This window comes from Hippopotamus amphibius, chromosome 2 (assembly GCF_030028045.1).
Source record: "Hippopotamus amphibius kiboko isolate mHipAmp2 chromosome 2, mHipAmp2.hap2, whole genome shotgun sequence".
NCBI lineage: Eukaryota > Metazoa > Chordata > Mammalia > Artiodactyla > Hippopotamidae > Hippopotamus > Hippopotamus amphibius.
In genome coordinates, this window is record NC_080187.1 from 205195269 (window position 1) to 205209244 (window position 13976).

The 13976-nt window shown below is 36.5% G+C and overlaps 1 protein-coding gene across 15 annotated transcripts in view; it reads right to left on the reverse strand.

Moving 5' to 3' along the window:
* The window catches only part of HERC1 (HECT and RLD domain containing E3 ubiquitin protein ligase family member 1), a 210247-nt gene that overhangs the window by 76652 nt on the left and 119619 nt on the right, over positions 1–13976 (reverse strand). For 14 of the 15 annotated variants that reach the window (XR_009051410.1, XM_057722762.1, XM_057722768.1 and 11 more), the window contains 8 exons: positions 11700–11968; positions 9775–9990; positions 9004–9124; positions 8533–8770; positions 8197–8384; positions 4002–4157; positions 1632–1738; positions 989–1099 (listed from right to left, as the gene is read on the reverse strand). Coding sequence is in view for 14 of the 15 variants with exons in the window: in XM_057722762.1 (XP_057578745.1) it covers positions 989–1099; positions 1632–1738; positions 4002–4157; positions 8197–8384; positions 8533–8770; positions 9004–9124; positions 9775–9990; positions 11700–11968 (1406 nt within the window). In the remaining variant the exon portion in view is untranslated. The remainder of the gene's footprint in view (positions 1–988; positions 1100–1631; positions 1739–4001; positions 4158–8196; positions 8385–8532; positions 8771–9003; positions 9125–9774; positions 9991–11699; positions 11969–13976) is intronic. The other variant, XM_057722765.1, reaches the window with a different exon arrangement.

Genomic DNA, 13976 nt, shown 5'->3' on the forward strand with positions numbered 1-13976 from the left:
GTTGAAGGAAAAAGGGGTCTTGGGACCAAGCCTTGGGATACTCCAGCAGTTAGATTAAATAGAAGAGGAAGTACAAATAAAAGAGGATGAGAAGAAGTCATCATACTGGGACAAAAGGAAAACCAAAAAAAGTGTGGAATTATGAAAACTAATAGAAAGATTAAGGTAGCTAGATGGATGGATTCAAGAACTATTTAGGAGGTAAAAATCAGTGAGGTCTAGGGACCCCATGGGTTGGGGACATTAGGAAACTTTAGAATTCCCAGGAATTCAGGTTTGAAAAGCTAGTTGAATGTTAGTGCCACTAATTAAAAATGGGATAGGAAGAAAAGGAGAAAGGTTTGAAAGAGAGACACCTGGGCTATCATTCACGTTTAGAAGGCAATGCATGTAGTGAAAATGGTCACGGGTATGACTGAGACTGCTGGAAAAGCTAAAGACAGTACTCTGAGGAACACCGGAATTTGTGAAGGAGGCAAGCAGAAAGTCACACCAAAGAATTGATGCCTCCTGAGGGAATCAAGGATTGGCAGAGGGGATCTAGGAGAAAGTAGTGTTTTGAAAACAATAGAAGGCTAGAGTTTTCAGAGTCAAGTAAGTTGTGGACAAAAAGCCGTACACTGTATTACCAATAACACCTCTGTCATTTAATTTCAGTACTTTGATGGAAGATAAACAATTGGGCTGAAGAGATAATGAGAAGAAAGGAGGTGAATGAAACGTGTACAAGATTACTCTTCCCAGAAGCTTAGCAATGAAGGTCGAGAGAATATAGGGAAGACTTCATGGATAAAAAAGAAACTTAGGCAGGTGGGGATAAGAAATGTTTATAAACTGGGGGGAAGGTACCAGTGGAGAAGGAGACAGTACAGAGAGGAGACCGAATAACTGATAGAATAAAGTTTCTCAAAGGAGAAAGGATCCAGAGACAGGTGACAACATATTCACTTGTGCTGCCAAAAAATACCTTTTTGGAAGAATCAAGTACCTGTAATTTTATTTCTTGTTCTTTTTCCTTTATCTGAATAGCATGTTTGGCCTGAGCAATGGGTGTCTCCCACATACAATCCGACAGGAGGGAAAACAGGCGTTCAACAACCTATTTATTGAAAGAAAAAAAATGATAAAATTTTTAAAGGACCATTTTAGGTATTTTTAGAAAAGATAAATCACATAACTATAATATTAAGTCACATGTGAGATTTAATTATACCAATGTCTGACAGCTACTTTGGGTGGATACAAGTTAAATACAATTTTTTAAAAAGATCATTAACCCACTACAAAGTGGGTTCGCTGCCCTCGTGTCGCCTCACTATATGGATCTCTGATAAGGCCATGCCGCCTCACATCTCTCTCTCTCTAGATGCCCAAACCTAGTAAGAAATTCCACAAATTTTCCTTTTTTCTGACCTTGAAAGTATTCATTATACCACTACTCCTCACATCCCATAACTAACTTAATCTCTCTTTCTCCTTGCTTGGAGATGAAAAAATTAAAAAAGCAAACTTGGAAGTCATGCTATTGAATAAATGACACATTTATAGCTGAAGAGACTATGAGTTTAGATTTTGGGTGAATCACATTGCAGATGTAAAGAACATCTTCTAATAACTTTAAAAATAGAAACCTGGGCCATCTGATCATCTTCTACACCAGATTCACAAGCTGGTAGTACAGCCTCAAGGACATGAAGTGCAAGGAGCCTCGTTCTTAAGTTACCAACCAGAGGAATTCCTGGAGGGGGAAAAAGACATTTTCTTATTATAAATGAGACCTAAATGCAAAGTTTAAATAAACTTCTTGAGAAAAATCCTTGAGGCTGCAAAGTATTTAGGGTGGAACAGACGTCACTTCAGCATATTATCACAAGAATTCTGGACTCATCCTGTATCTATTAATGTATATGAATATCCATGTTTGTGTTTCACTTTTCATGTATATGTAAGGGAACAGCACTATAATAACTACCTGTGCCAAGCACTGTGCTATGCATTTCATATACATTAATAACTCTGTTGATCCTTACAAATTCTACATTATATCCCTATTTTACTGATGAGGAAACTAAGGCTCAGAGAACTTAAGTAACTTGACCAAAGCCACATAGCTCAGTAGAGACAGAAGTAGAATTTTAAAGGACAGGTCTGTTAATCTCTAAAGTTCAGGCTTATCATACCCTTTAACTGTTTCTGACTCCATCTATGCCCTGACGATCTCACAAGGTTAATGGGAAGTAAGCAGTCTGTACTTTTCTAAAGTAAGCAAAGATAGAGACAGGATACTGATGCTCTTTTTTTCTATCCATTACTACAATACAACCAGTAGAAATAAATGAATATCTGACTTTTCTTCATGCTCTAAGAACTTAATATTATATAAGCCTTACTTTATTAAAGGAGAAAAAAAAGCAATTGTAAGTTATACTAGTTGAGAAAAACTACTGGGAAAATGAGTATAAACTTGCTATATATAAAGCTAAGATGTGTATTTACAGGAAGAACCCTGGTTTGAACAACCAATCTGAAAATAGTAGTTACCTGTATATGGCAGATCTTCTAAGAAAATAAGATAAAGGTAAGGGCTCTTTTGAATAAACTGCTGTTTTATTTGCAGCACAGCTGATCAATTTTGGAAATTCTTTAAATACTTTTAACAACAAATGAACTTCTTGCCAGCGTTTGCTAACACAAAATGACTGGGATAATTCTGTTGCAAGAGCATTACCATTTAGGATGACTCCATTTTACTGTATTCCTGCAGTTAATAACTGCAGCTATTATGTTAATAATAAGTTGTTTGTATTCTTTTTTTGTTTATACCAATCTTAAAGATACAGGATCTGAATTTTTAAAAAACTGAATACACACAAAAAAGTGAAAAGAAACATTAACAAGCTATCTTGAGAATGTACACATATATAATACAATGTACCGCAGAAGACTCTATTATGTTTTAGCACATTTAAGAGAGACTAGGCATGATGATGGGACTTCCTAGGTGGCACAGTGGGTAAGAATCTGCCTGCCAATGCAGGGGACATGGGTTCGATCCCTGCCCCAGGAAGATACCACATGCTGCGGAGCAACTAAGCCCGTGTGTTGTAACTACTGAGCCTGTGCTCTAGAGCCTGTGAGCCACAACTATCGAGCCCATGTGCCACAACCACTGAAGCCCAAGCGCCTAGAGCCCCTGCTCCGCAACAAGAGAGGCCACTACAATAAGGAGCCCACGCACCACAATGAAGAATGGCCCCCACTCACCTCAACTAGAGAAAGCCCGTGTGCAGCAACAAGGAACTAACACAGCCAATAAAATAAATAAATACATAAATTTATTAAAAAAAAAAAAAGACTAGGCATGATGAAAAAGTTCTGGAAACGGAGAGTAGTGATGGCTGAGCAACACTGTGAATGTAATTAATGTCAATGAATTCTATACTTCAGTGGTAAAATAGCACATTTTATTTTATGTATATTTATCACAATAAAAAAATTCAGATCAGGAAAGGAATGACAGTAATCTATTCCAGCAGACCACACTTTTAGGCTAAGAACCAGGAATTAAACTTATTATATAGAACTCTCATAGACAGCACACGATCAGAAGTTACAATCAAAGCAACGGAAATCATATCATGATAAGAAAGAATAGACAAATTCAGATCTGCATTTTGATAATTCAAAAGTAAGCTCAAAATCTGTGCCAAATTATCATACTAAACAGGATGTTCTCTGCTTATGTTTATTATTGAAATGTGAACTAGAGTCAAGTTCTCTACATTAAATCCATGATCTTCTCCAGTGCATCCTTCTATTATTAATTCCTTTCAATTTTTATTGCTGAAATTACTTTTCTGTCAATCAAATAAGTACTCATTAAACAAGAAAGAAAAGTCTTAAAATAAGGTCAAGTATCCAATGTTGTTAAAGTCTGGCATTATCTAAATAAAACACATGTGATTTACAAAATACTCTAAAATAAGACAAAGGTCACATACCTGAAGAACATTTCTGAGATGCTATATTTAAAAGCACCTCTGTCCACTTTGGGGAAGCCATTTTTGATTGAATTGCTTTTGAAGATACAACTCTGCGAAGAAAAACTAGAAAATCCCCCAGATGCAGTTCAGCTGCGTGTTGTTTCCTAAGAGCAGCTAAAGAGTGAACAGACAAGTTTACGTTACAACAAAAGCCAACAGGAGACAGTCATGTCAAATAACTTACATTTACAATGCAGTATGCACACACCTAATTCAAAACCTAGGTTGTCAGCTAGCTGCTGAATTTTTAAAACTTAAAAACAGGGGAAAGGTCAGAAAATAGTCAAACTTAAAACATCTTTTACATCTGTGTACCATAACAATGAGTTTTCTAGAATACAGTATGTGTACTTGGTTTTGTGCATTTTTCTTTTTTTACTGCTATTTTAAAAAGTAACAGTTCTCTATCCAAGTCTAGAGTTCTACTAGATAGAATTTGAGGGAGATGGTCTGTAAATCCCCTAAAACTGTATGAAAAACTGTGCCTGGGGAATTCCCTGGTAGTCCAGTGGTTACGACTCAGGTGCTTTCACTGCCAAGGGCCTGGGTTCAATCCCCGGTTGGGGAACTAAGATTCCAAAAGCCACACTGCACGGTCAAAAATAAGTAAAATAAAATAAAATAAATGCAACAAACGGAAAAATATTCTTAAAAAAACAAAAACAAAAAACTATGTCTGTGTGTGCATTTGACTAGTAAGAAAGTTGACAACTTTGATCACACTTTGGAAAAGTCCATGATCCATCCGCCACCAACCCCACCCTCTGCCTCAATCAAAGTAAGAATTACATCTCTAAAAAAGACTTTGTGTTTTCATATTCTACAAAGAAACAAATTTCTAGGCCTGGTCTGGTTTGCCAGATCTCAAATTCTACATATAAAATCTTTCCACAAACTTGCTCTGAACAATCATCCCAATTTTTCCACCAGTATCAACACCTCTTATCATCCCCTCTAATAGTTTCCCTCCACCCTATACATTTCAAAGCCAAACAACTTTCTACTCTTCTTCTAACACACCAGGTTCACAAATCATCCAACACCTTTCATACCTCCCTAGCCTGACTAAAACCCACTCAGAGCCAGGATGAAGAAGTTTGCCAGTGGGGTAGATTCCCAGAATGTCAACCCCTAAGGGGCAGTAAAACATGGAAAATTATAACAATTTTAAGACAGGCACTCCTTTCAGGGAGATCCTGGCATATCAAATTAAGAAATACACAGACAAATCACTTGTGATAGAGGGGAGACCGACCCCTGCCAAAGGGCATGTCTGAATAGCCAGTAATCTATCTTCACAGACATCTTGTTAACTGGAGGGCTTTTGTTTTGCTGAGATCGGTGGGCAGGTCTATGATAGAACTAACCTGCTAGGGACAGTTAGAGAAAAAGCTGAGCTCCTTCTCTGCATTTCCTCTTGACAGTACTCTACCTCTTCTTTACTTATTTAGTCTTTGCTAATAGGCAAATATTTTTTATAATATTAGTTTGAAGAATATAAAATTTTTAGCCTGCCCTGGGTACCTACATCTCACTCCAACCTTGTTCCTAGTCATCCCTTCAAAATCCAGTTCAATAGCTACCTCCTTCTATGAAGCTTTCTCTCTTGGTAGAGATCCCTGGGAAAATCTCTTTTAGGAGGTCTCCATCTTACCCCACTCTCACTCCTAGCAAATATTTCTGTAACAAGATACTAAATTAATTAAACTAATTAAAGCCTGGAGACAAATATAAAGCTGGTTGATACAACTGGATAAGTTTGTGTTTCAGTATCAGCATTATGTTTGAAATGAAGCGTACACTTTACTTTCAGTTAATTATTTTAGAGAGCATGTGGCATTATTAATACCTGGTCTGCATGCCTCTGAATGCCTGGCCTCCACTGACTAGAATCAGTCTCATTCCCAGCCATCCCCATAAACAGAATGGGTGCAACCTGAGGGGAATGGACGTGGACTTAGTCTGCTGTTAAACCTGCTGAGATTCATCGCAGTTTCTTTTTCTTTTTTTTCTTTTTTTTTTTACTGGATATGGAAGGATCCAGTTTTCCTGGAGAACTACAGGCTGAGAAGTAACTCTACTGTGTCTTGCCTGCCATCCATATGTGCAGTACTCAACACAGAGTGGTAAGAAACTATTACCTTAACAACCCTGTATCCAACTGGATCTCAGGAAAAAGGAAGGTGGCATTAAAAGCTTGTTTTTATTTTATCATACCTTGTGAGTCTGCCCACGCTCTCTGTATAAGCAACATACTCTTTATATAAAAAAGAAGTAAGCTGCCATAGGTTCAGTCTCTGAAATCAAAAGCTAGCCCTAAATTAGACTCATACATCCTCCTAGATTCTGACCTAAGAGATTTAGCTATTTCTTCTGAGCTTATCGTATTACACCTTAATTATCTGTTTAAACGTCTGCCTTCTTCATTAACCACAGAATGTGCCTGAAGGGCAGAGATAATGTTTTGTCATTTTTGTATCCCCAGCATATTCCTTTATCCACCCACTTATCTCTACAGTATTAATGTTATTTAAATACTACTTTATACATTTAAATATTATGTATTATAATATTCTAATATTAACATTAACATTCATTGAGCTCTTACTATGTGACAGACACTGCTCTAAGTCCTTTACAAGTATTAAAGTATTTAATCCTCATAACAGTCTTGGAAGGTTGGGTCTATCACCCTTATTTTATTTTATTTATTTATTTTTTCCATGTAGCTGCTATTTATTCTTCACATCAACCCTGTGAGATGGGTAATAGTCCCCTTGGTTTATAGGAAAAACACAACATGGAGAAGTCTATAATATGCCCGACCAAGTTGACTGAGCTAGTAAGATGTGAACACTGTATAAACCCTAACAAAATCTGACAGGAAGTCCAATGTTGGATGCAGTGGAGGATAAACTTGGCAGCCAAGGATGGACAAGGACATCAGGAAGTTATGCACAATCACACAAACACCTACCTACAAAATTCTCACTCCAACCTTATGACATACAGGCTTCTTCTATGTTACAGATTTCATAATTATTTGTAGAACAAAAGCCCAGGTACTGTGACATCAAAGTGAGATGTTTGTTTGTTTGTTTATTTTTTTGGCTGCATTGGGTCTTCGTTGCTGTGCATGGGCTTATTCTAGTTGTGGCGAGTGGGGGCTTCTCTTGGTGCAGAGCACGGACTCTAGATGTGCAGGGGTCAGTAGCTGCAGTATACGGGCTCAGTAGTTGTATCACCCTTATTTTAACTATCTATCTGTCTGCCTGTCTATCTATCTATTGGGTCCAGAAAGAACTTAATGGTTCCCAGAGCTTATTATGGTAATAAGATGTTGCTAGTTACACAAAATTTTTTGAATAAGTGACCAATTTCAGACCTTTATTCACTTAACATATAACAGACATATATAGCAGTTCTCCTGTTCAGAGTATATTCTACTGAAATAAAATGTACACTATAGTTGTTTTGTTTTTTTTTCCCAGCTGCACGGTGCAGCTTGGGGGATCTTAGTTCCCCGATCAGGGCTTGAACCCGCACGCTGAGCAGTAAAAGTGCAGTCCCAACCACTGGACTGCCAGGGAATTCCCACAATGTTCACTATAGTTTTTTATATCTATAAGCACATGACGATATTACAGCAAATTATTACGGCTAAAAATTATTACAGCTAAGTATAATGAAGAATTTTTTAGTGACCAGAGAACAGAACAGCCTGGCAAAAAGTTCAGCTCCCCTAATTCTAATCTAATTCCCAAATATGAAAACCTTTGGTCTTGGGGGAACACTTAAGCCAAGACAGCAACCAAGTGATGGGTTGTTAGGATCAAATGTTACAAGAACATAATATGGGGAAATCAGTCACCTAGAACCTCTTCTAGAGCCACAAGAGGTTGCCAAGGAGAGGCTGAACCTAGATACTGAATGGTACAGTTGCTACATCAGGGTTAACTGACTTTAAGGAGACAAAGTTCATCAGAGGTGCATCTAAATTATACATATTTGGAGAGAAAAGGAGTTTCTAAATGAACAAATAAAAATCCTCTCATGCCTCACAACAGAAAGAACTCTATATTCTAACGATATTCACACAATGTGGATTCAATAAATGCTTGTAAATAATAACAGAGAAAAAGATTTACGATACCTCTGAAATCTCTCTTTTCAGTTTCTCCACTGGAATCAATTTTTTTTTCTTCTTCTTCATCCTCATCTCCTTCTCCAAAAGAGGCCATAAGCAGTACACCAGCCTGGGACAACAAATTCTTCAACTGACTACAGAGTAGATCCAGCAAAGACTGAACTACCTTAGGGCTCAGTTTATCAGCATAGGTCCTACGTGAAATAACAGGGGGAAAAAATGGTAATTACAAAAAAGGGCAAATGTGTTTAAACACAGAAAAGAGATTGGGGGAAGTGGAAATTACTAAAATGTGAAAGACCAGGCCCCACACAGTTCTACCAAGACATCTACAATGCTCACCCTGTAGTGATGGCTAGAATCTGGAGCAATCTTGTACTAGCCACTTTTAAAGCTGTGCTAAGCTGAGACACACCCGTTTTTGGCAACAACTGAAGAGGCTGTCCTAGCATGGTGTCTGTACCACACAACTGCGACAATACATTTAGCAGACCAGTGGAAATTGCCAAAGAAACGTCTACTGGTTGATAGTGAACACTCAAGGCAAAAACTGTAACCAAAAGGAGACGTTGCTGGGCTTCTAAAAAAAAAAGAAAGAAATCTTCTTTGAAGTTAAAGCATTTACTAACATAAATCATATTCCAAAATATAAGTAGCACTATGGTACACTATTACTTTCAAGTATTACTCTTTACCTATAAATTGACCTACTAATGTTAAACACAGAACATGTGTTTATGTTCTGAAGCTATGTAGCATAACCTCAGGCCAAACTGTAACTTGCATCTTATATTTGGGTGTGCCGTTACTTACCAATGTGATGCTTGTTTGCTTGAAGGGCTCTCTCCAGGGTAGCAGACAACTGTTGATAAATCTTATGCACAGCCACCTGGATTTCAATCTGAATATTTCTCTTAGCTGCTCTGATCCCATCCTAAATTACACATAAAGATTTACCTTTTCTATTAACAACAGTAACACTTCCTACTCAAATGAAAGTAATAGCATTTTATTGCTAGTCTATGCTAGAGCCCTATGATGGTTTTTAATTATTTAGTATATTTCAGTATATAAAAGTTTTATTATAAATTTATTTTTCAATGCTTAAAAATTCTTGATTCTATATAATCTTTCCCCTTTCCCACAAAGCATTTTTCCTCTCTAAATATGGAAGACTACACTTTAAAAAAAACAGTTCAAGCAATCAGAGAAACTAGGTAAAATGATCAAGTCTAAAATGTAAATTCTTGAAACCCATCCTCCCAAACACCAATCCCTATCCCAACTTAGATCTACCTCTATGCAATTTGGCTAAGGGTTAATAAAATTGAGCTAGCAAAGAATCTAGACGTACAACAGTACCATGACTTACCTAATGGCCTGTCTAATCCTGGCTATACTACTATTTATTACTCAGGAAATTAAACTGTGAGATATCTTTAAGTCATTTAGGTCTTTATATTTTCAAACCTCAATTCTAAACACTGAAAAGTTTAGCATTATTAAACTGGTATTGTAAAAAATACAGTTAAAATCTGAATATATTGCAAGGCTTCATCCTCACATGACAGTTGTGTCATCTACCTGATAGTGATGCAATCGGCCACTCTCTCCTTTGGCTCCTGCGTGTCCAACAGTGCCTAAACCAAAACACCCTGCTAGAAACTGCAGCCTCACAGATGTGAGCAGAGTGGATGACTGGAAACCCGAGGTCGATCTGCTTCCTGTCAGAGAGATGCTACCTTTTTCTTCCATTCCAGACAATAGAACAAGAATCTGGTGAAGCGCCTCTAAACGAAGCTTGAGAAACAGCAAAATAGACATATTTTAGAATTCTTCACTGAACTGAGACACAAATAACTCTGTATGTCACAGACGATATATTTCTTACCACACAGAAAATTCTGATATTTCTTGGGAATCTACTCTATTAAGATAAACTTATACTTTACTATTATAACTTTAAAAATTAAAATATCTCTAAGATCTCTATAAGCATACTTAAGTATAAAAGACACTACACAGTACAATGGGAAAAGTAGCAAATCTAGATGTAGCAGATCTAGTTTCAAGGTGAGCATATTGCAACTACTGTGTAGCCTTGGGAAACTCAGTTAACTTCCTAAGTCTCAGTTTCTTCATGTATAAAATGAAGCGAATAGTACTTTAATCTACTCACAGAGCTACTGTGATGCTCACAAGGAGACAAGTGTGAGGGTTTCAAAAGTGTCAAGTAGTATAGATACTGCTTCCTTTACTTACAATAATGTTACACAGAATGAATACTCTTTAGTTCAAGAATTAGAAGAAGTATTTCCAAAAGGTTCTCTTGAACTTCTGGCTCTATCTTCCCTAGGAGGACAAATACCCACCACAGCAGTCTATTGGCCCATCCCTCCTTTTAAAAAAAAAAACAAAAAACTTCTTATTTTGAAATAATTTTACATCTATAGAAGAGTTGTAAAGATGGTACAGATAGTTCCTGTATACCTTTCCCCAAGGTTTTCCTAATGTTAACATCTTATAAAACTATGGTACCTTTATCAAAACAAATTAACATTGGTACAACACTAGTGACTAAACCACGGAATTTATTTGGATTTCACCAGTTTTCCCATAACATCCCTTTGATGTTCCAGGATCCAATCCAGGATATCACATTGCAGTAGTTGTCTTATCTCCTTTAGTCTGTGACAGTTTCTTTGTTTTCGGGCCCTAACGCCTATGAAGGGCTATCCGTGTATTTTATAGAATAACCCCCCATTTCGGTTTGCCTGATGTTTTCTCATGTTTGGACTACAGGAATGGATTTGGACGAAGAATACTATAAAGCCCTCCTCTCATCACATTATTATCAGAGTACATGATATCACCAAAACCTATTACTGGTAATAGTAATCTTGATCACTTGGTTAAGGTGAGGTCTGCCAGATTTCTGCAATGTAAAATTGCTTCATTTTTTTCCCTTTTCATACTCTGTTAGCTCTAAGTCACTAAGTCCAGCTTATTCTCAAGAGGAGGAAAATTAAGCTCCACCTCCTGGAGGGAAGAGTATCAAAGAATTTGAGGACATATTAAAACCACTATCATTAATAAATATTTTGAGGGGGATAGTTGGAGGCTTTGCTCACGAATTTTAGCACTTATCATTAGCATGGTGTTCTAATCTAGCCCTTTTTAAATAGAGACAAATATGTCAAAAATGGAGACTCTAACAGCAGATCTATATGGTCAACCAACTAATCTCACTCTAATTTCCAGGAGAAAAGGAAAGACTTAGTGATTAGAGTATCCTGTTCTAAAAAGACAGCAATTCAAAATGCACCTTTGTTCACTTCAAAGAAAATATCAGGCTGCTCTGGTTAAGACAGTGACATCAAAAAGCTCAAATGAAGGAAAGGGGGAGGCAAGGATTAGAAGAAAAGGAAAAGTTTATCCTACAATTGTACATTCAATGGTTCAGTTTAAGTTTCCACAGTCCCTCAGAAGGAGTAAACATTAAGACTTACTTCTGCCCTTAACTGCTGCTGTTCCATTGCAATGATGGAGGCCTGAGGACTTGTAGACATACTTTCCTCTGGCTCTTTAAAACCTGGGGCATTCCCCACATCTCCACTCACAAAGCTTACAACATTTTCAATCAAAGTGTGAACTCCCAAAGACTTGGTAAGATCAAAATCAGACTCAAAGGAGTAAGAGGAGTTGCACAACCAGTCTCTGTTATGTTTCAGGCGAGCCCAAGAGTCACTCAGGGATTCCAATTGACTGTGCATAGGACCTACATACAAACAGAAAAAACACGCATCAATGATGACCAAGTAGAGCATACATTCTGAAACTAGATGAAGGCTGAGTGCTGCTACCATACCAACTGGTGAGAAATGGATATTCACATTTGAATACATGCATGCATTAAGTGAATCTGAGCAAAATGCTTTGGTAAAAAACAACAAACAAACAAAAACTAGAGCAATGTAAGAAAACAAAGGGAAAGCCCTGTTTAATGTACCAGTGTCTCTGTAAGCGCTTTAGCAACACGCTGTCACAAGAAAAAGAAAGGCAGAAGCTGCTCTCAAAATGCTTAGCTTAAAATGCTCTGCAGTATTAAACCAGACCATCATTTATGACCAAAACAGAACTAGGCACTTAGGACACTGCTGGTAAGACCTACTAGTAATAGGACTTCATCTGATTTAACATAATCATTGCAAAGAGTGAGGTAAGACTGCACAAAGTGTCTACAGATCTGCAATGAAATATTACCAAAAAATGAATATAGAAGGGCAAGTAAACTTATACAAAAAGGAGACATAAATATCACCCTTTGGGTTTCATTAATACAAGGAACATTTTCACTGCATTATGTGCGTATTTACTGCAGGTTGTGAAACGCTTACATAAAGGAAGCCAAGTTTCACAGACAAGAATATGTAAGATTTACTATAAAATGATATCTACATAAAATTACCAGGTCGTGTAACAACAGGAGCTAAATATAATACCATTAGTTTTGCCAGTGGGCATTTTCTAGACTAAAATCTTTACATTAAACAGCAAAAATGTTAATATGTTTGATCACAACTGTCCAAGTCATGTGGCAATGTGGCTTTAAAAAAATATATAAATGTCTAATTCTTACAAGCTCTGTCTTTTTTGATTTAATTGATCTCAGGTACATGAGTAGAGTAATCATACTCCTTGGCTCATGATATACTCTCATCATTGGTCCATGCATGGCCTGCTTTTGTGTTTATATTTATTTGTAGTAAATGTGAACACAAGAACTAGAAAACTGGTAGAATACTATCTATCTTTCTTCCCCTACCCATCTCTCCCCGGTGCCCTTCCACTTAAGGTTTTCATTGTCATTCCTTCGCTGTTATTGTCGTTAAATATTGTTTTTTCTTATGTGTATTCCCAAGACAAATATGTTTAGTGTTAGTTGTTTGTGACTCTATAAAAAAGTATCATTTTATGTAATCTTTTTGGACATAATTTTGCATTCAGTATAATATTACTAAGACTCATTCACGTTATTCCATGTACCCATGGTTCATTTGTTTGAGTGCTCTGTAATATCTTACTGTGTGAATATAACAAATTTTTTTATTAGGAATGAATCTTGAGGTACTCAATAAAATATGCATTACAAAAATTGTATTTGTTACTAGATGGAAAAGATTTGGGAAGAGGACCACTTAAACACTAATGCCCACAGAGAAAATGAACTAACACAATATTGACTGTATAACTTATTTCTGAACTATTACACTGATGTCAGGAAAACCCCAGGACTTCAAAATGAGACACAGAAATTCATAACAGGCAGTTAATATTACAAAGTAGCTATGAAATAATTTATATGTGTTCTACTAAAATAATTTAGAATGACAAAGAATATATGGTTTATCTGCCTTCCATATTTTAGCAAGAATTCTTAAGATTAAAACGTGTTGGATTTTCAGTTCTACTGAACATAAAAAGTAACCAATCTGAAAATTTCCCCAAACTGTATAGCTGAATATTTTCCCATGTAAAAGAGAAAAGGTAAAAATTCAAAGAAAAATGTCATGGCTGCATAATGTATTAAATTAAAAATGATATTTAGAGAATAAAGCAGGGGCTAATGTGGAAAAAAAGGAAAAAAAAAAGAAATAATCATTTTCCATTTCCTTAAACATCCCAAATTCATAATCTGGATTTACCCTTAACTTATAAATGATATTTTTTGGCTCTTAGCATTGAGCTTGTTGGTTCAATAATAAAATTTCAGAGTAAAAAGTTCT